The sequence below is a fragment of the Notamacropus eugenii genome, chromosome 4 (assembly GCF_028372415.1).
Source record: "Notamacropus eugenii isolate mMacEug1 chromosome 4, mMacEug1.pri_v2, whole genome shotgun sequence".
In the NCBI taxonomy this organism is placed as follows: Eukaryota; Metazoa; Chordata; class Mammalia; order Diprotodontia; family Macropodidae; genus Notamacropus; species Notamacropus eugenii.
In genome coordinates, this window is record NC_092875.1 from 261103029 (window position 1) to 261124071 (window position 21043).

At 36.4% G+C, this 21043-nt stretch overlaps 1 protein-coding gene across 4 annotated transcripts in view; it reads left to right on the forward strand.

Annotated features, from left to right (window-relative positions):
* The window catches only part of ASXL3 (ASXL transcriptional regulator 3), a 243119-nt gene that overhangs the window by 204929 nt on the left and 17147 nt on the right, over positions 1-21043 (forward strand). For all 4 annotated transcript variants that reach the window (XM_072604508.1, XM_072604511.1, XM_072604509.1 and 1 more), the window contains one exon: positions 20593-20689. In XM_072604508.1, the coding sequence (XP_072460609.1) occupies positions 20593-20689 (97 nt within the window). The remainder of the gene's footprint in view (positions 1-20592; positions 20690-21043) is intronic.

The following is a 21043-nucleotide window of genomic DNA, read 5'->3' on the forward strand; positions in this document are numbered from 1 at the left end:
ACCAAAGACAGTTTCAAAGGTCAGTGAGAAAGCTCTTTCACCTGGGTGAGAGGGAAGGAGGTCTGGTCCCAGCCCCAGGGCAGCAGCAGTCAGTGTGTCAGCTTTCACTTTTGGAGCCCTAGGCCTAAAGACCCTGTGGGAATCGAGCAGCCTATTTGGGTCTCAGTCCTGGGGTGAGGAGGAGCACTCATATGATGGAGCTGGTAGAAGCTCTGGAGAGGAAACCTTACTCACAGATCCTGGGCAGAAGAGTGCTTGTGGTTGCTCCCAGACCAGAGTGCAGGCCAAGAGAGGAGTAGACTCCTCTCCCTTGATTGTGCCACCTTGGAGGAACTGAGAACTTATAGATACCTAGAGTACACCCTCCACTTGACAAAGGACTCAAAAGTCAAGTAACTGACTAGGAAAATGCCCCAAAAAGGGGGAAAAATAAGATGTAGCAGGTGAACAGGTGTTTCCTGGTGAAGAGGTGTTTTCTTCCATCCTTTTGAATGAGGAATAGCAAAGCATACCATCAGAAGAAGACATCAAAGTCAAGGCTCCTACATCCAAAACCTCAAAAAAAAAAATATGCAATGGTCTCAGGCCTTGGAAAAGCTCAAAAAGGATTTGAAAATCAAGTAAGAGAGGTGGAGGAAAAATTGGAAGAGAAATGAGAGCAATGCAAGAAAATCATGAAAAGGGAGTCAAGAATTTGCTAAAGGAGAACAAAAAAATGCTGAAGAAGTTAACACCTTTAAAAATAGACTAACCCAAATGGCAAAAGAGATCCAAAAAGGCAATGAGAAGAAGAATGCTTTAAAAAACAGAATTTGCCAAATGGAAAAGGAGGTTCAAAAGCTCACTGAAGAAAATAGTTCTTTAAAAATTAGAATGGAGCAGATGGAAGCTAATGACTTTATGAGAAACCAAGAAATTATAAAACAAAAACAAAAGAATGAAAAAATAGAAGACAGTGTGAAATAATCTCATTGGAAAAAGAACTGACCTGAAAAGTAGATCCAGCAGAGATAATTTAAAAATTATTGGTCTACCTAAAAACCATGATCAAAAAAAGAGCCTAGACATGATCTTCCAAGAAATTATCCAGAAAAACTGCCCTGATAGTCTAGAACTAGAGAGTAAAATAGAAATGGAAAGAATTCATTGATCACCTCCTGAAAGAGATCCCAAAAGGAAAACTCTTAGGAGTATTGTAGCCAAATTCCAGAGTTCTCAGGTCAAGGAGAAAATATTACAAGCAGCCAGAAAGAAGCAATTCAAGTATGGTGAAAATACAATTAGAATAATATAGAATTTAGCTGCTTCTACACTAAGGGATCAAAGGGCTTGGAATATGATATTACAGAGTTGTCAAAGGAGATAGGACTAAAACCAAGAATCACCTACCCAGCAAAACTGAGTATAATACTTCAGGGAAAAAATTGTCATTCAGTGAAATAGAGAATTTCCAAGCATTCTTGTTGAAAAGATCAGAGCTGAATAGAAAATTTGATTTGTAAATACAAGAAAGAAAAACATGAAAAGGTAAACAGGAAAGAAATCATAAAGGACTTACTAAAGTTGAACTGTTTACATTCTGACATGGAAAGATATTATTTGTAACTCATCAGACTTTTTTCAGTACTTGGGTAGTTAGAGGGAATATATATATGTAGGTGTGTATGGGCGTGCATGTATGTGTATATTATATATGTGCATGTATGTATATATGTATATATACACATAGAGAGAGGGCACAGGGTGAGCCAAATATGAGGGGAGAATACCTGAAAACATAAAATTTACTGTTGAATGGAATGTACTAGGAGTAAGAGAAAAGGAGAGGTAGAATGTAGCAAACTATCTCACAAGAGGGAAGAAAGAGCTTCTACAATGAAGGGGAAGAGAGAGGAGATGAAAGGAAATTGAGTCTTACTCATGGGATTTGGCTTAAGGAGGGAATAACACACACTCAATTGGATATGAAAATCTATTTTACCCTGCAGGAAGGCAAGGGGGAAGGGGATAGGAGAGGTAAGATAATAAAAAGAACAGCAAATTGGGGAAAGGAATAATCAGAAACAAACACTATTGTGGGAGGACAGGTCAAGGGAGAGAATGGAATAAATGAAGGGCAGGATAGGACAGAGGGAAATGTGTTGTCTTTTACAAGATAACCATTATGGAAGTGCTTTGCATTGTTACACATGTATGACCTATATTGAATTACTTGTTTTCTCAGTGAGCGTGGGTGGGGAGGGAGGTGGAAAATACGGAATTCAGAGCTTTAAGAATGAATGTTAAAAATTATTTTAGCATTCAACTGGAAATTAAACTATACAGGCAGTGGAGTATAGAAATTTATTTTGCCCTACAGAAAAATAGAGGGTAAGGGGAATAGAGGAAGGGTGGGTAATAGAAGGGAGGACAGACTGGAAGCAGAGGTGGATGGAGTGCATCGCGTCTTTGGGTGTGGGGTGGGAAAAGATGGGGAGAAAAATTTGAATTCAAATTCTTGGGAAGTGAATGTTAAGAACTGAAAAATAAATTGTATCTTTAAAAAATTTGGATGCTATACCATTTGAAGCATATGTTTATTATTGCTGTGTTACTTCATTGTCTGTGGTTCCTTTTAGCAAGATATAGTTTACCTGCTTATCCCTTTTAATTAGGTCTATTTTTTGCTTTTGCTTTGTCTGAGATCATGATTGCTGCATCTGCCCTTTTAACTTCAACTGAGGTATATAATAGATCTTGCTCCAGCCCCTTATTTTAGCCTGTGTGTATGTCTGTCTGTTTCAAGTGTGTTTTTTGTAAGCAGCATATTGTTTAACATATAACATTTTGCTCTGCTCCCATTTTATGAGTGTGAATTAATTCCATTTACGTTCACAGTTGTGATTACTAAGTGTGCATTTCCCTTCATGCTGTTTTTTTCTAATCATACTTCTCTCCTTTTTTTTCTGTCCCTCCTGTAAAGTCTGCTTTGCTTGTCACTGCCTTATTTTATCTATCTTCCCTTTTCCCTTATTCCGTTTTTTTCCTATTTTCCATGTTGGGTACGATAGACCTCTGTTACCAACTGTGGCATTTAAAAAGTTCAAGACGCATAGTTTCTGGGTAATTTATTAATTTTATTAATTAGATTAGCATTTTTATTAATAAAATAGGTCAGTGGCACTCTTCAATGCCAAAGACCTCTCATGGTGGTGGGTTCACAATGTATATGCTCTTGGAAAAGGGGGTGTTTTTGAGGGTGGCAATCAACACTGATTGGTTAACAGTTAATGAGAAGATGAATATTATAATGAGTTGTGGGCTCATTCTAATGAGGGTCTTGAAGTAGGTGACTTGGATCACCTGAGTCTTGATCAAAGAGACTTAACAATTTCCATATCACTTGTCTGACAAAAATCAACATTTTCCCAGACCTTTCTGAATAAACACAATGAAGGAGGAATCCTCCGATTAACCTAAACTTAGAATATCTTTTACTGTCTTCTTAGGTCTTAGCCTCAGAAGTTCTTTGCAAAAGATTTCCCATAATGATTGATTTCTGAATGATGAAGTAGAAAAGAAGATAATCTTTGGTCCTGATTCTGTAATTTGCTATTAATATGAGAGAAATAGTAATTTTTCTCATAGTTGTGTGTGAATGCGTGTGTGTGTATTCCTTTTTAGAATCAATTTAGTTTTGAATAAGGTTAAAATGTTGACTTGTCCCCCCCACTATTTTTCTGACCATTATAAAAGTTCTTTGCACACCTCTCTTTATGTGAGATAATTTTCCCCATTCTTCCTCTCTCTTCTCCTTGGTCTTCTTTTTCACCTGTTCATTTTTTATTACATCATCCCAACATAATTAACACATTCTCACACTTTCCTTCTATTCTAATTACCCTCATACTTAGAAAATCCCTGTATCATCTTCCCATGTGGAAAGATACACAGTTTCATTTTGCTGAGATTCTTTTATTTTCTCTTTCATGTTTATCTTTTTATCCTTCTCTTGGGTTTTATATTTGAAAGTCAAATTGTGCATTTAGCTCTGGTCTTTATATCAGGAATGCTTGAAAGTCTTCTAATTTCATTAAATGTTCATTTTTTTTTCCTTTTGATGTTACTTACTCAGTTTTGTTGAGTAGGTTATTCTTGCTTATAATCCCAGCTCTTTTGCCTTCTAGAACATTATATTCCAAGCCCTCTGCTTCTTTAATGTGGCAGCCACTAAATCTTGCGTGACTCTGATCTTGGCTCCACAGTATGTGAATAGTTTCTTGCTTCTTGAAATATTTTCTCTTGGACTTAGGAGTTCTGTAATTTGGCTATAATATTCCTGGGATTTTTCATTTTGGAATTTCTTTTTATGGTGATCGGTGGATTCTTTTAGTTTCTGTTTTATCCCCTGGTTTGAGGTTATCAGGGTAGTTTTCCTTGATAATTTCTAGATGTCTAGGCTCTTTTTTTCATCATGACTTTCAGGTAATCCAGTAAGTCTTAAATTACCTCTCCTCAATCCATTTCAGTTCAGGTGTTTTTTCTGATATTTCACATTTGCTGTTCTTTTGACTTTGTTTCATTGTTGATATATGTGGAGTCATTAGCTTTTGATGATTCTGACCTTTAATGAATTTTCTTCAGTGATTTTTATATCTCTTTTTCTATTTATCTAGTTCTATTTTTTAAGAAATTTTTTTCATCAGTGAATTTTTGTACTTCTTTTTCCATTTGACTAATTCTGTTTTTTAAGATGTTATTTTCAGTATTTTGTGTGTGTCTCTTTTACCAAGCTATTAACTGTCTTTTCATAGTTTTCTTCCTTTGCTTTCATTTCTTTGCTTAGATTGTCCTCTGCCACTCATATTTGATATGACAATCATTTTTTAGCTCTTTTCAGGAATTCTTGTTGGGCTTATACAGTTCACAGTTTGATCTCTGCTTGCAGCTATTTTGACTTAATTTTCTTCTTCTGAGATTGTGTCTTGATCTTCTCTCTCACCATAGTAACTTTTTGTGGCCAAGTTCTTTTGGTTGTGGTTGTTTGCATGTTTTTGTAATGTATTTCTTGATTTAGGATTTGATGTTAATGCTGGCTCTTTTTTTTTTTTTTTGGCAGTGCAGTAAGGAGTTATTTCTCAAGCTTCAGGCTTTTTCTCACTGCTGTTTTGAGAGCAAGTTCTGGGGGGCTGAAAATCTTCAGTATTTCCAAGATGGTATGATGTAGGAAGAGGTGTGGTCACTGCTTGCTTGATCTGTACTCTGGTTATTACTCAGGAAAGGCCTCTAACCCTTGCAATTATTGTCTGTACTCCTCAGGGCCACTCTTTCCTTGGGGCTGGAGGTGATGCTGCTCTTGAGAGTTGCCACCCCCTTTTGATCAGAAATGTCTCTCTGCCCTTTGACTAATACCTAGAAGTTGGTATAGACAATGGCATTGCTAGATAGCATATAGTCCTGTGATCAGTGCTAGCGTAGTAGTACACTTTAAATCTCTTTCAAATCAGTTGTCTGGTCCTCTTTTTGTCTCTGGTTTGAGAACTCTCAAAGTTGCTGCTGCTGCTTCTGTCTTCACTACCTAGTTCCATCACAGGTGTTTCTTCTATATACACTGTGGGCCAGTATAATAGCAACCACACTAGAACACAGGGTGGGCTGCTAGCACGGGTTCTTTGATTTGGGCCAACAATTTTACATTAATTACAGACAGATAAGTAGAGGGAAGTGAGTATAGAAAGTACAAGCTGGGAAATTTGCACAGAAATTAAATAGACAGGGCTCCAACTATCTGAACAAAGGAATACAACCACCTATATACACCAGTAGTTGGAGGGGCTCTTAACAAAGGGATACTCAGAGTTCCATCCAGGGAATCAAAAGGCCCTTCTCATGAGCAAGCACCCAAAGCAAAATGTCAACCTCCCAGAATGTATAACAAAAATTTGGCCCTTGATTGGCTCAGAGCCAGAAGGCACAAAACCTATGTGACTTAGCATAGCTGTGAGTTATCAGGGTTCAAAGGAGATGAATCCTTCAGATTAAGCCTAATCCTAACCCTAACCCACTTTGCTTATACTTAACAGCCAGCCTCCTGCCCCATGTGAAGATCTCTCTTTTCATCCTACTATGTTTTCTTGGGCTAGAAGAGTGTCAAATTCTGATCTTTTCTGGCTTGTGCCACTTCTGAATTTGATTTGTGTCATTAATTTAAAGTTATTTGGAGGGGAACTTTGGGGAAGCTCAGCTGAGTGTTTCTCTGCTCTGCCACTATGGAGTAGCTTATTAAATCCACAAATTAATTCGAATAGTATTTTCATTGTTACCCCAGTCTTATTGGATGTTGCCCCCCCCATATTAACAATTTGTTATTAATTATCATTTCTCTTGGAACTACAGACATTTAAGGGATAATTGGTAAAGGATGCATTTAAAGTTGTTTGAAATCACAAGTCTAAGCAAAGCTTGAAATATTATTGATTCTGTGGCATAATGTTGGCCTGTTGTTTCTACACAAGAATGTTAACCATATCCTCGAGCCTTTTCTAAATAACAAATACTGGTATTTTGTTTGGAAAATGTGTAGAAGAATAATTTAAAAATCAATATTTAATAATAGATTCAGCAGGTACTGATTGTTGATATCCCGTCTGGATCTTAAAGTCAAAAAGATAGAGCAGGTGTTCGCTATATTAAGACACACATTGTCAGCTTCACTTAGAGTTTCTTTAATTCCTGTCATCTTCCTTGAAATCAGATTTGAAAGTCCATTTCTCATATTGCCATATCAGATCCATTGTGGCATCCTCTGGTTGGGAATTACTCTCCATAGTTGTAATTTAATTGACTGAACCACATTCATCAGAACAGTTCTCTCATTTTGGTGAAGCATGTTGAAACTGCTTCAGTTCCATTCAGCAAATGCTTTATTGATCCTCTTGTGTGCAAAGCATTGTACCTGCCTTCACTTTTCTATTTTGCCTTTGAATCTTCCTGCTTCCAACTTCCTTTACCTTTGTTCACTTTAAGAACCATCCTGGCTTGTGTTCATGTGCTTCAGAAGCTGCTGAAAAAGGCTTTCTAAAGCTTTGTCTCATGTAAAATCGTGAACTTTAGGGGAGATTATATGTAAAAGCTATGTGACATTAGAAAATCAAGTAAGAGAGGTGGAGGAAAAACTGGGAAATGAGAGAGATGCAAGAAAAGCATGAAAAGTGGGTCATCACCTTGCTAAAGGAGACCCAAAAAAATGCTGAAGAAAATAACACCTTGAAAAATAGGCTAACTCAATTGGCAAAAGAGGTTCAAAAAGCCAATGAGGAGAAGAATGCTTTAAAAAGCAGAATTAGCCAAATGGAGAAGGAGGTTCAAAAGCTCACTGAAGAAAATAGTTCTTTCAAAATTAGAATGGAACAGATGGAGGCTAATGACTTTATGAGAAACCAAGAAATCACAAAACAAAACCACAAGAATGAAAAAATGGAAGATAATGTGAAATATCTCATTGGAAAAACAGCTGACCTGGAAAATAGATCTAGGAGAGACAATTTAAAAATTATGAGACTACCTGAAAGCCATGATCAAAAAAAGAGCCTAGACATCATCTTTCATGAAATTATCAAGGAAAACTGCCCTGATATTCTAGAACCAGGGGGCAAAATAAATATTGAAAGAATCCACCAATCACCTCCTGAAGGAGATCCAAAAAGAGAAACTCCTAGGAACATTGTGGCCAAATTCCAGAGTTCCCAGGTCAAGGAGAAAATATTTCAAGCAACTAGAAAGAAACAATTCAAGTATTGTGGAAATACAATCAGGATAACACAAGATCTAGCAGCTTCTACATTAAGGGATAGAAGGGCGTGGAATATGATATTCCAGAAGTCAAAGGAACTAGGGCTAAAACCAAGAATCACCTACCCAGCAAAACTGAGTATAATACTTTAGGGGAAAAAATGGTCTTTCAAAGAAATAGAGGACTTTCAAGCATTCTTGATGAAAAGACTAGAGCTGAAAAGAAAATTTGATCTTCAGACACAAGAATCAAGAGAAACGTGAAAAGATAAACAGGAAAGAGAAATCATAAGGCACTTACTAAAGTTGAAGTATTTACATTCCTACATGGAAAGACAATATTTGTAACTCTTAAAACTTTTTTCAGTATCTGGGTAGTTGGTGGGATTACACATACATTAGCCTCCTAATTAGGCTCATTGACTCAAGTCTTTCCCTACTCCACTTAATGCCGTGCACAGTCAACAAGGTGATTTTTCTAAAGCAAAATCCTGAGCATATCCTTCCCCTACTCAGTAAACTCTAGTGGCAACCTATTACCTCCACGATCAAATTACCACATAGCCTCCTTCCAATATTTCCAGTCTTTTTTTCACTTTACTCCGTACTGTATACTTTGCTCCTGTTTATTTCCTCTGCTATCTAGAAATATCAGTCATCTTACTGAACCCTCACACAGGGCACTCTATCTCTACTCTATATGTTTTCAGTGGCCCTCATACCTCATGACTGTAATTCTTTTCCTCCGCATCTCTGCCTCCTAACTTCTCTAGCTTCATTTAGGACTCAGCTCAAATCCTACCTTCTCTAATGGGTTTCCTCTGCTTCCCCCCTGCACTCTGCTTACTGCATGCCCTCTGAGGTTACCACCAATTTACTCTGTATATATCTCATATGTTCATAGTTATTTGGATGTTTAGAATGTATGTTTAGAGTGTGATCTCCCAGAAGGCAAGGGACTATTTTAGCCTTTCTTTGTAATGTCAGTGCTGTGCACAATGTCTCCCTTTGTTTTGCCATTCTCTAATCGATGGGCATACCTTTAGTTTTTGTTCTTTGCCACAAAAACAAAAAGAGCCGCTATCAATATTTTTTTTCATTTGTGTATCCCTTTCCTCTTTATTTGATTTCTGTGTGTGTAGTGAATGTATTGGGTTGAAGGGTCTATACAGTTTAGTACTTTTGGGGGCATAGTTCAAATTACTTTAAAGAATGGTTGATCCCTTTCACAGCTTCAACAGCCTGCAGTCATTGACATGACTCTCTCCTATAATCCACCAACAGTTGCCATTTAACTTTTTTTTGTCAACATAGTCAATCTGATAAGTGTGAATTTCATTAGATTGTGAGTTCCTTGAGGACAGGGGGTACAATGAGGATACCTACTGCTACAATTTTCTTATCTATTTCTAACTCTAGGTTTTCCTATAAGTATTTAAATGCTAATTGTTAAGTATTGCTATTAATTTGTTGTCTGTGATTACATTCAACATAACCATCTCTTTAATTAAGTCTATTTTTCCTGTTATCTTGACTGAGATCATCATTACTACTTCTGCTTTTATTTTTAATTCAGCTGATGCATAACAGATTTTGCTCAAGCCCCTTATTTTAACTCTGCTTATGTCCTTGTTTCATGTATATTTCTAATAAATAAAATATAGTTGGATTCTTTTTTCTAATCCATTCTAATATTGGTCTTTTCTGTATTTGACTTGAATTAATCCCATTCACATTCACAATTATGATTATTAAATGTGTATTTTCCCTCATCCTTTTCTGTTATACTTTTAGTTGGCTCCCTTGAGATTAGAGGGAAAAGATTGTGTTCAGTGCCAGTGCTTTATACTTGATACATTGAAGTCTCCTACATTGTCTCCTTTCTCTTTCCTACAAACAGAACCCAATAAAAACTTCTTACCCTTTCCCCTCTTTTTAGCCCTTCTGCACAATGTACTCTCAGAGTTTAGGAGTAATCCTTCCCTGAATCTACCCTTCTAATTGCTCACACTCCCTTGTTACCTGTTTCTCTGTTGAATTGAATTGAATGCATTTCTATCCCCAATTCTGTGTGTGTGTGTGTGTGTGTGTGTGTGTGTGCGTGTGTGTGCGTGTGTGTGTCTTCTAACATCCTTTGACCAGTTCAGTTAAAAATTAGGTTCAAGTTCCTGCTTCTCTTCTCTTTTTTCATTTGTATTGATTTTCTATTGGCATATCCTCTCTGTGTAAAGATAACAAGTTTCTCCTCAACTCTGCTCTTTTATTCAGAAAAGTCTAGAAGTTCTCTGTTTTATTAAGGGTCCATTGTTCTTCAGGATTACACTCAGTTTTTCTGAGTAAGTTGTTCTTGGTTGTAAACTTAGATCCTTTACCTTTTGGAATATTTTATTACATTCTTTCTCCTTTTTGTTTTTAAATGGTAGCTGCTACAGTTTATATGATCCTGACTGGTTCCTCAGTATGTGGAAACTTTCTTTCTGTGGTTTGCTGTATTTTTCCTTTGACTTGAAAGCTTTGGATTTTGGTTGACATTCCTGGGAGCTTTCATTTTGAATTTTCTTTCAGAAAGGCTTTGTTGATTCTGTTTTCACTTATATTTCATGATATGTTTATCAGCTTATTTCTTTTAGGGATTTAAAATGACATAGTTAAACTTTGTATTTTTATTTAAGGCTTTGCTTGTAGATGTGTTGGAGTAATTATCTTCTTCCTACCCCTGTAATAGTGCTTTATTATGTGAGTCTTCTTGTTTGTTCATTCTTCCAACATTACTTCACAGGTTACAACTTAATATTATGGCTAGCTTCTATGAAATTTTTGGAGAGAGAAAATTTTAGGTCCTTGTTTAGTATTTTTCATTCTCTGGGGTTCTGCTGTGGGTATTGAGTGCTATTTTATTCAAGGATAATGTATGAAGTCAGAGAAAAGTAAACAAGCTTTCAAAAGGCTGTAAGTGATCTGGTCACTGGTATGATCTGATTGCTGTCCTCCTGGACTTTTCCAGACTCTAGACCCCAGTTTGAGAGGCAGCACAACTACAGACTTGCCCCAATCACTTTCTTTTCTTGCTTAACTTCCCAGGGACTTTAGTAGAATCATTGTATTAGAAAGTTATTTATTCTTTACCAAAATAACATAATTTTTCTAGTGCTCAAAATAAAAAGCACTAATTCATGATACCTTCAAAATGTTAGACTGGAATGATTTTCAGTTCCACATCTTCTGTCATTTTACAGATTAGGAAACTGAAGTAAAGTGACTTGATCAAGGTGCAACACATAAAAATGGTAGCCCAGGCCTTCCGACTTCAAGTTCAGTGTTCTTTCTTCTATACCACAATGTTTTATTCTTTTATGAGAGGATATCTGAAGTTTTAAACCTAGAAGAAACCCTTGTCCAACCCAATCATTTTACAAATGAAAACACTTGAGGTCCAAATAGGTTACTTGTCTTCCCCCAAGTCACAGAGGTTGGGAAGGAGGAGAACCAGAATTAAAACCTGTTCCTCAGATTTTAAATTCAATCCTTTTTTTCCCAGTGCCCTCCTGCTTCTTTTATGAAGCTGAGTAAGGTGAATTAAGACATATCTAAGGAATATAAAATTGTGAAAACTTGTTAATTGTTAATGAAATGTCTGTTGTCTTTAAGGAATATTTATGGGCTCTCACTGAAGTTTTAAGAGAATAGAGTCCTACATTAGGATACCTATTCATTTTGTTTGGAAAGAATCATATTAACCATTTAAATTGTTAGCATAGTGATGAAATTTCAGAAAGTCATAGTGGACAACAAGGTGATTGATGAGATTCAGTTTACAAGTTGAGTGTTTTGAAGAAGTTCCTAGTTGCTCAAGTTTCTTCTTGCCAGTGTCTGACATCTCTATGTTCTGTTAAATAAACAATCAATGGAGTATGACCAATGCTTTTCTCTTAATTAAAAAGGAAAAATTACATCTCAAAGATTCTCATGTGACTTCTTCATAAAAGAGCTCTTTGTATTTCAAATGAGCACTACTGTTGTGCCTAATCAGAGAGACAGGAATTTAAAGCCCCACAGAATAAAAAATAAACCTTTCTAGAAATGTTTGTTGTTCCAGCTCATTAACACATTGTATCCATTGGACAGTGTTTCTTAAAGGCCATAAAAATTAATAGTGTATTTAAAAACTGCTTTATTGGCATGTTTCTCCAAAGTCTAATTTAGCCCTAGTGTTTAATTGTGCTGTCTCTGTGGACAGGAATTATGAAAGCTAATTTTTTTTTTGTTTTATTTTAAGGGAATTTTTCTTCCTGTGATATTTTCTCATGCATTTACTGAAAACCACATTTAGCATCTCATATCTAGGTACCCAGAATTCTCATACAGTCTTCAGAAAGTGTCCAGATTCACTTGGTAATAAAGTGAAATTCCCACTTGGATTTTTTTGGAGTCAAAAATTATATTGAAGCATGTTCTTTGTCTCATTAATCATTCCCCCATATTAATAGCCATATTCAAATTCTGTAGTTCTCTGAACTGTTTTGGAGAAGATGGTAAAATGGAGAAGATAGAGGAGTTGAATCTTGAGCTTTTAGATTCTTGCTTCTCTTTGTTTTACTATGCTTTACTGACATGAAGGTAATATTAACTCACTTTTTTTTTTTAGCCACAGATATTGCATGTGTATATGTGTGTGTCATGTGTCTCATTGTGCAAGATTTATTATTAAACATGTCATATCTTGATGGCACAGTGAACTGGTGGCTTAGATTAGATGGGGGCAGTTTTGAAATTGAACCTCTGGTCCTTTATGGAAAAGTGTCCATAAAACATCCTGTGTTGTATCTTCATTGGGCCTCTTTTTCCTTGTTTTTAAAATGAGGAATCCCAGACTAAATTGCCTTCTGAGGTTCCTTCAGGTTCTAGATCTATGATTTCTTGGACCATCTTTATTGTTGTTACTGTTTGTCCTTTGTCCTCAAGGAGGACCAGTGGCATCAGGAGGGTTAAAGGAGAGGATAGAATGAATGGGGGGCAAGATATGATGGAGGGTAATATAGTTAGTCTTTCACAACATGACTATTATGGAAGTGTTTTGCATAACTACACATGTATAATTTATATTGAACTTCTTGCCTTTTCAATGAGGGTGGGTGGGGAGGGAAGAAGGGAGAGAATTTGGAACTCAAAGTTTTAAAAACAAATGTTAAAAATTGTTTTTACATGCAACTAGGAAATAAGATGTATAGTCAATAGGGTATAGAAATCTGTCTTGCCCTACAAGAATTTAGGGGGATGAAGGACGAAGGGGTAATAGAAGGGAGGACAGACTGAGGGATCAGAATGTATGCTATCTTGGGGTGGGGGAAGGGGAGAGATGGGAAGAAGGTTTGGACCTCAAAATCTTGTGGAAATGAATGTTGATGACTAAAATAAATAAACAAAAAAAACAGTCTCTGATTTGACTCCAAATTACTGTGAGAGCTTTACTTTCTGTTCATATTTCTACTTTTAATTCTTTGAACTTCTGAACTATGTGAAGATCAATTGAAGGTACTGGCAATATATAACCTAGAGAAGAGTAGATTTAGGGAAACCATGATAGTATTTCAAATGCATATTGACTGCTATCACGGGAAAAGTGGTGGACTGTGGGTAAGAAAATTGCCAGGAGCAAAGGTAAAAGATCATTTATGGAAATAGTTTGTGGAGGATTCTTATTCAGGTGTGGGTTGAACTAAGTGGCTTCTAATATTTATTCAAATGAGATTCACTGAAGATTATACATGTAGGGCTGTAGGTAAAACAGGGAAAGATGCTTATCTGGAGTGCTGACAGTTAAAATAAAAGATCAATTAATTTCCTGTCAGTAGAAAAATCTGATAGTAAGATCTTCCACATGTAATTTATCCTTTTTTAAAAAAATTAATTTTTTAAATTAAAACTAATTTTTAAAAAAATTTTTGGCATTATATGCAGTTGAGCATTGAGTCCCAAAATATTACAGACATTCCTGAGTGAAATGTGCCAACATACAAAGAAGTCATTTATAACAATCCATTCTGAAAAAACAAAGATGAAAAACGCATCTTCCATCCACTTTACAGTTTGCACAGTAAGCACATTCTTTCCAGTTAGTTCAATAATATGTATGTTTTAGATGGGCATCATAGGTGATGGACAGATTGAGAAAGAAGAGGTCATACTAAAATCTCAGCAGGAAAATTTTGGAGTGTTTTTAATGCTCCCCAATTCCTCACTGCCACAGAGCCCTTGTCTTTAACATTAGCATTCTACAGATGATGTTACATGGATTCTCAGAAGAATCAAAATTACAAATAATCCAAAGGTCTCACAGAAGTTGGGCAACAGGAATAATAACTACATTGTCTCACATTTCATTAAGGACTTAGATGCTACAATTGTCATAAAAGGCATTACTGATGACATATACTATGCGTTTCCAGAAGTGACCAGTCAGTCCTTTCAGTTTGATTCTAAGGTAGCTGACCAGTTCTCTTTGATGCTGTTCAAACTCTCTTGTTCCTCACTTTCAGGTATTCTTATTCTCCTTAAATTATCTCTCCTCACTTTATTTTCCAAGGCATTAATTTTTCCTATGAGATATTTCACAATTTCTTCTATTTTTCAGACTTTTGACTATTATTTCTTGATGTTTCATGGAATCATCAGCTTCCATTTATTAACTTTTAATGTTCAAGGAGTTATTTTCTTTAGTAAGATTTTTGTGCTTCTTTTTGTGAGCTGTTAATTCTCTTCCTGTCTTTTTCTATGGCTTTCGTATGTTACTGTTTTTAATCTGCTTTGGAGTGTTTTTAAACTCTTCTGGATTCAAAGCAGTATTTTCTTTGAGGCTTTACAAATTGTGGATGGTTTTCATCCTCTTATTCTGTTTGTCTTGAGCTTCCCTGTCACGGTAGTAGTTCTTCCATCCTGCTTCCTACTTTCTTGGAACTTTGTGTAGTGCTGGGTTCTGCATACTTTCAGCTCTCAGAGCTGTTGTGCCCTATTACTGACTGCTTTTATAGCTCAGTCTGAGGGCCTGCAAGTTCTTCCTTTTCTTAAAGTTGTCTGATTCAAGGAGGTCTATTTGCTGCCCTTCTGTTCTGAGCCCTGCTCTGACCCAGGTTTGGGAATGTTGGCATGTGCGTGGTCGAGAATATCAGTAGATTGCTGATGAACTCGGTCACTTAGCCAGATGTGAAGTTTTTCAGGTTTAGAGTGACTAAACTGCGTTCTCCTCTTTGATCTGGGACTCCTGTTTGAATATTTCACTGCAAGTCTATGAGCTATGCTAATAGCTAGAACCAGGTCCCTGCTGCTCTTTTCCTGGGATCAGAGTAACAGCTACATTTTTGGAACTTGTTCCTTGCTAGTACAAAGCTAGGGGCCCATGCTCTGGAATGATTTCTGTGCCGTAAATCAGTGAACCAGAGCTGGGTAATTGGTGACAGCTGCCAGATGGCACCCATTCCTGTACCTACTGGGAGTTTAGGGATTTCCTAGGAGTGCTTTCTGCCCTGGTGCCGTTTTGGTCTTCTTTCTGTTACTGGCTACTAAAATGTTCCCTATCATTGCTACAACATGTACTCTTGGCTAACCCATACCCTCTTTGTCCACAGGTTGGGCTACCTAGGCTGCCCTTGGCTGAAAAATGACTCGTTTTTTTTTCTTGGTTTTCCTGATCAGAAGCTAACTCAGTACATTTTCTAAGTCGTTGTGGAGAGTGTATGCTGGGCAGACTAAGGAAAAATGCTTCTCACTTTGCTATCTTGACTCTCTTCCAGTAAGATATACTGTGAAAAAAGGAAGTGGGTTTATCATATATACTATTGCCCTGGAATATTAAGAAATGGCAAACAAGCATAAAATACATTCCATAGAGAACCCTTTGACATTGAAGAGCTTATAAATCTAGTTGATGGGACATGTGAAAGCTTTAACACCAGTCACTTTATGATACATTGATGGATACATGTGTGGATATCCCTTTCACAGACCTACTCAATGTTAGATTAATTACATAAATATATTAAGCATATATAATCCATTGTATAAAAATATAATTAGATTATATGTAACATATGATATAATTAATAAGATAATGTAATATTTATTAATGTAAATAACTTCACACAATTATGCTTGTTATAATGTATGAATAATATAAAAATACTTTTACATTTATATAAATGTATATATACATATATATGCATGTATATATGTATATGTCTTTACCACTGACAAATTTGATCCCCCAGATTATGGATTAGTATTGATATTTAACTGGACAACAGCTATGCCCAGAGATGACAGTTTGATTTTTGGAGGTTTCATTTTGTGTATGACATCATTGTCACTTCATAAACAGAGAAAACTTCCAGTTAGATAAATACAAGTAGCAAAAATAACCTATGCCTGATCTTTGAAGAAAATGAAGCCTATCTTTCATCTTGAAAATCTTTTTAAAAACAAAAATGCCACTACAAATTTGACACATGGCTCAAGTTCAAACAAAAAAAAATTCATGAGAAACTGGTACTGAGTAGGAGTATCTATCAAATTGGTATATGAAGGCAAAAATTTCCCTAGGAAAATGCAAAAATGGGATTCTTCTTTCTGGTGTCTGCAGAAAACAAAGATAACCCTAATCTGCATAAACCTAGCAAACCTAAGAGAACAAATACAAACATCTATTACAAAATGTAGTGTGATTTAAGTAATTAAGGAATTATATAAATCAGATCTAACATTAAATTTTCTTTAGAGGATTAGGGAAAGACTTGAGCTAGAGTCACAAAGGATGAAAAGGAATGGGAGAATTGGTATCTGTATCTGTGAAAGGGGTCCCAACACCAGGGAAATTATGTCTTCATCACAAAGTATCATATAATAATTAGTGTTAAAGCTTTCATATGTACCACTAACAAGATTAACAAGCTCCTGAATGGCAAAGGCCTCTCTGGTGTATATTTTATGTCCTGAAGAAAACCCATTTGACTTAATAGACATTTATTAGCACAACCAACATTTATTAATATTTACTTGTGGGGTGCAAGAGGTTGCGCTCAGATGAAACAATAATTGTTTACTGAATTCAAAAAACAGTAAATACTTATTAATCTAATTCAAGTTCATTAATTTCATTAAATCCTAGGTTTTTGGTTGCCTTCCTCTCCTCCCCACCCCCAACCCCCTTTCAATGCATATGTGTATTTTGGAAATGAATAATTTATATTTTTCTGTCATGTTTAAATTTGAAACACTTTTAGCAGCATACCAACCTCTTTGTGTGAATATTGAGAGGAAGAACAAAAGATGTTGGTTATGTATGCATGGATTTTTTAGGTTTTTTGAGGATATTTATTGTCTAAACTTCAGAAAATACCTAATGTAGTTATGACAAACTTAGTATTATGATTTTGATTTTTAAATTTACCATGTGGGAAGTAATATGTGGAATAGCCAAGTTTAATGTCTGATTCAGGTGTCAATTATATTTACTAGCATTCATAGTGATGATTTTTAAAGACTTTTTTTTGTTAACTATTATCACTCTAATGAAAGTCTTATAAAAAAGCTTAAATTTTGTAGTTATACTTTTTGAAAAGTTTTTTCACATATGCTCTATAATTTGATCTTCACAAGATCCCCTTCACAGAGGCAGTGCAAGTGTTATTATTCCATTTTACACCCAAGAAAATAGCCTTAGCCAGCTTAAATGGAGTCGTGCAAAGTAATATACCTAACTTATTAACAGAGCTAGGATTCAAACCTAGTTCCTAATCCAGTGCTCTTTCTATCAGCTGCCTCACCATATGTTGCAGTAGAAAGAATACTGTAAATTTGGAGTCATCTGAACTGGGTTTGAATTCTGGTTCTTGCACTTAATGTCTCTCTGAACTTTCTGATCCTTCATTTATTCATCTATAGCTCCAAATCCTTTTACTCATCAAGCATTTATTAAGCATAGACTTTATTTCAGGCACTGTGCTAGGCTCTGGAGATACAAAGAAAGGCAGGGAAAAAAATCCCTACTCTGAAGGAGCTTACTAATTGGGGAGACAGAATGCATGGAAATGTACAAATAAAATATATGCAGGATAAATTTGGGGTTTTCTTAGAGGGAAGGCACTAAGATTAAAGAAAAAAGGAAGGGCTTCTTGTAAACTTTAGCTGAGACTTGAAGGGAGCCACTAGGCAGTGGAGGTAAGTAGAGAAATAATAAAGAATAGAGAAAGAAGAATAAAATCCAGTAAAAACACTCACAGCTGGGAGATGGGGTGTCCTATTTGAGGAACAGGAAGGAGGCCAATGTCATTGGATTGCAGAGTATGTGGGGTTAAGGTATAAGAAACCAGAAAGGTAGAAGGGGCATGTATAAAGGGCTTCAAAAGCCAAATGAGATTTTATATTTGATCCTAGAGGTAATAGGGAGCCGCTGTTGTTTATTGAATGGGAATAGGGGAGTAGGGTTGTTGATTTTCTCAGGCCCACATTTTAGAAAGATGATTTTGACATCTTGAGTGAAAAACTGAGACAGATAGGCCAAATGTGTGATGTTGAAGACTTCCACCAGGGTGCTGGCAATGATGGAGGACAGATGGGGGCATATGCAAGGAAATTACAAGACTTGGCAACTGATTGGATATGAGGATGAGAGAGAGTGAGGAGTCAAGGATGATGCGTAGTGTGTGAGCCCTGGTGAGTGGGAAGATATTGGTACCCTTCACATAGTAGGGAGGTTAGGAAGAAGAGAGAGTTTGTGGGAAAATTAGCTCAGTTTTTAACTCTTTGAGTTTAAGATGTTTATGAAACATGTAGTTCTAAATGCCTTATAGACAGCTGGAGATAAGAGGCTGGAGGAAAGGTTAGAAATGGACAAATAAATCTTAATCACCTGCATAGAGATGATAGTTGAATCCACTAGAGCTGATGAGATCACTAAGTATATAATATTAAAGGAAAAGAGAAGAGAATCTAGAACAGAGATGGTTCATAGGTATGACCTGGATGAAGAAGGAAAATGAGAAGGAACAGTTAGAAATGTAGTGGAGAACCAGGACAGAATATCACTAAAACCAGAGAAGAGATTGACAGGTCAAAAGAGTGAGAATTTAGAAGAGGTCATTAGATTTAGCAATTAAAAGATCGTTAATAATTTTGAAGAGAGCAGTTTCATTGAATTATGAGTTCTGCAGAGAAGTTAAGAAGGGAGTGAGAGGAAAGGACTTGGAAGTAATAATTTTAAATCACTTTTTCAAGGAGTTAAGCCACAAAAGAGAGGAAAGATGTGGGACAATAGCTAGTGCAAATGGATTGATCAAGTGAGGATTATTTGAGGATGGGAGAGTTATGGACATGTTTGTGGGCAGTAGAGAAGCAATTAGGCAGCTAATGAATAGAATGCTAGGCCTGGAATCAGGAAGACTCATATTCGTTTCTAATCTGGGCCTAGATACTGGGCAAGTCATTCCACCCTGTTTGCCTTGGTTTCCTCATCTGTAAAAATGAGCTACAGAAGGAAATGACAAATTACTCCAGTATCTTTGCCAAGAAAACCCAAATAGGATAAAAGAGTCGAATATGAATGAAAAAATTACTGAACAACAGGGAAACAGTCAATACAGAGAGAAAGACTAAAGATAAGTTAATGAGTGGGGATGATATAGAGAGCAGTGTGCTGGAAAAGACAGAATTGAATTTGTGCAAGTACAGAAAGATTTGTCTTGGCAAAGAGAAAGACTACCTCTTCATGTGAAATAGGAGTAAAGGAGGAGATAGTGAAGGAAAGTATCTCAGTGATAAGAGAAAGGGAGAAGGACCTCTCACTGAATGGGCCCATTTTTTTGTGATGTTTGAGGCAAGATTTTTCAATTGATGGACCCATTAGAAGTTTGAGGAGGAATGAAAAGATTTTGAAAAATTTATATGGTGAGTACGATTGTAAATCAGTTAGGGAGATGTAAAAGTATTGCCCTGCTGCACTGGGGGCCCTGATGAGATTACATAAAACAAATTTGTAGTTATTCAAGTCAGTGTGTTTTAGTGATTTTTCTCCAGCCTTGTTCGGTAGTGCCTTTGTAGAAAAGATGGCAGTTGATGGTGAGAATAACCCGGGATTGAAGTTTGGCAGGGCAAGGTCTTCAGTAAGATAAGGACATGAAGAACTGAAGAATGTGTATGGCAGCATTGGTTCTCCAGGAGTCAGAATGGCCAAAGGAGTAGAAGAGAGTGTAGCTTGTGCAGCAGTGATGTCCTGGGAAAGAATGAAAAGTGCAAGGATTATCGGTCACAGTGAGTACAAGCAACGAGATTTGGGATTGCGGAGCAGAGGAGGAGATAGAATGACAGCAAATTGTGATTCGATAAAGGATTTTCATAGCTCATTAATGTGCTTAATAAGATTGTTAATGTGTTACCTACAGAGAGGCAGTGCAGAGAATGGAGGGACAGACCTAAGGCAAGGAGACCACCCAACAGTCTGGACAGACATGTAGATGTTCCCTGGTAGGGTAGTTATAAAAGGAGAGGAGGAGATTTTACATACATGCATAAACGTGCATACATATGCACAATATGCACCCCACTCCCCTACAACCCTCACCCCTGCTTAAGAAGATAAAAATGACAGGGCTTAATGTTACCCTTTTAATACTAGAAATCCATTTATTTTGTTACTTTCTCTTTTTCCTTTATCTTCCTTCTTTTATACTCAAAGCTTCACATTTTCCTTAATTGGAATTTTCAGTTTATTTATATGTAATCTTAGGTGAACATCTTTCTGATTATTGTGTCTTATTTTTATTGGCTTATTTCTAGATGGGAAGTGATGGAGTTTTACGCCTCAGTAGTTCTGCCCTAAACAATGAATTCTTTGCATATGCGGCACAAGGATGGAAACAACGATTAGCAGAAGGTAAATTTCCATTTTTTCTTACCTTCTGACATATCAAATCTTAAGGTCCTACTGTACTGACTCATCATAACACGAAAATCTCTCACTACTTGCCTAGTTTTCTGGAACAACCAGGAAGAGAAACTTTGGCATGTCCTACTTAAATGGAAAGACAGTGATACTGGATTTCAAGCTTGTCCCTGAAGACCACCAACCTGGCTAAATTCTTAATCCCTAATTGCTAGGTTGGCCACAAAGTGATTAATTTTGGGGGAAAAAGAGTTAGGAAGCAGCTCACAAAGGTGGTCTGCCAAGGCTGTCCCAAAGACACAAATGCTGTCACAGTTACTTAGTACCCATGTGATCTTAGACCAG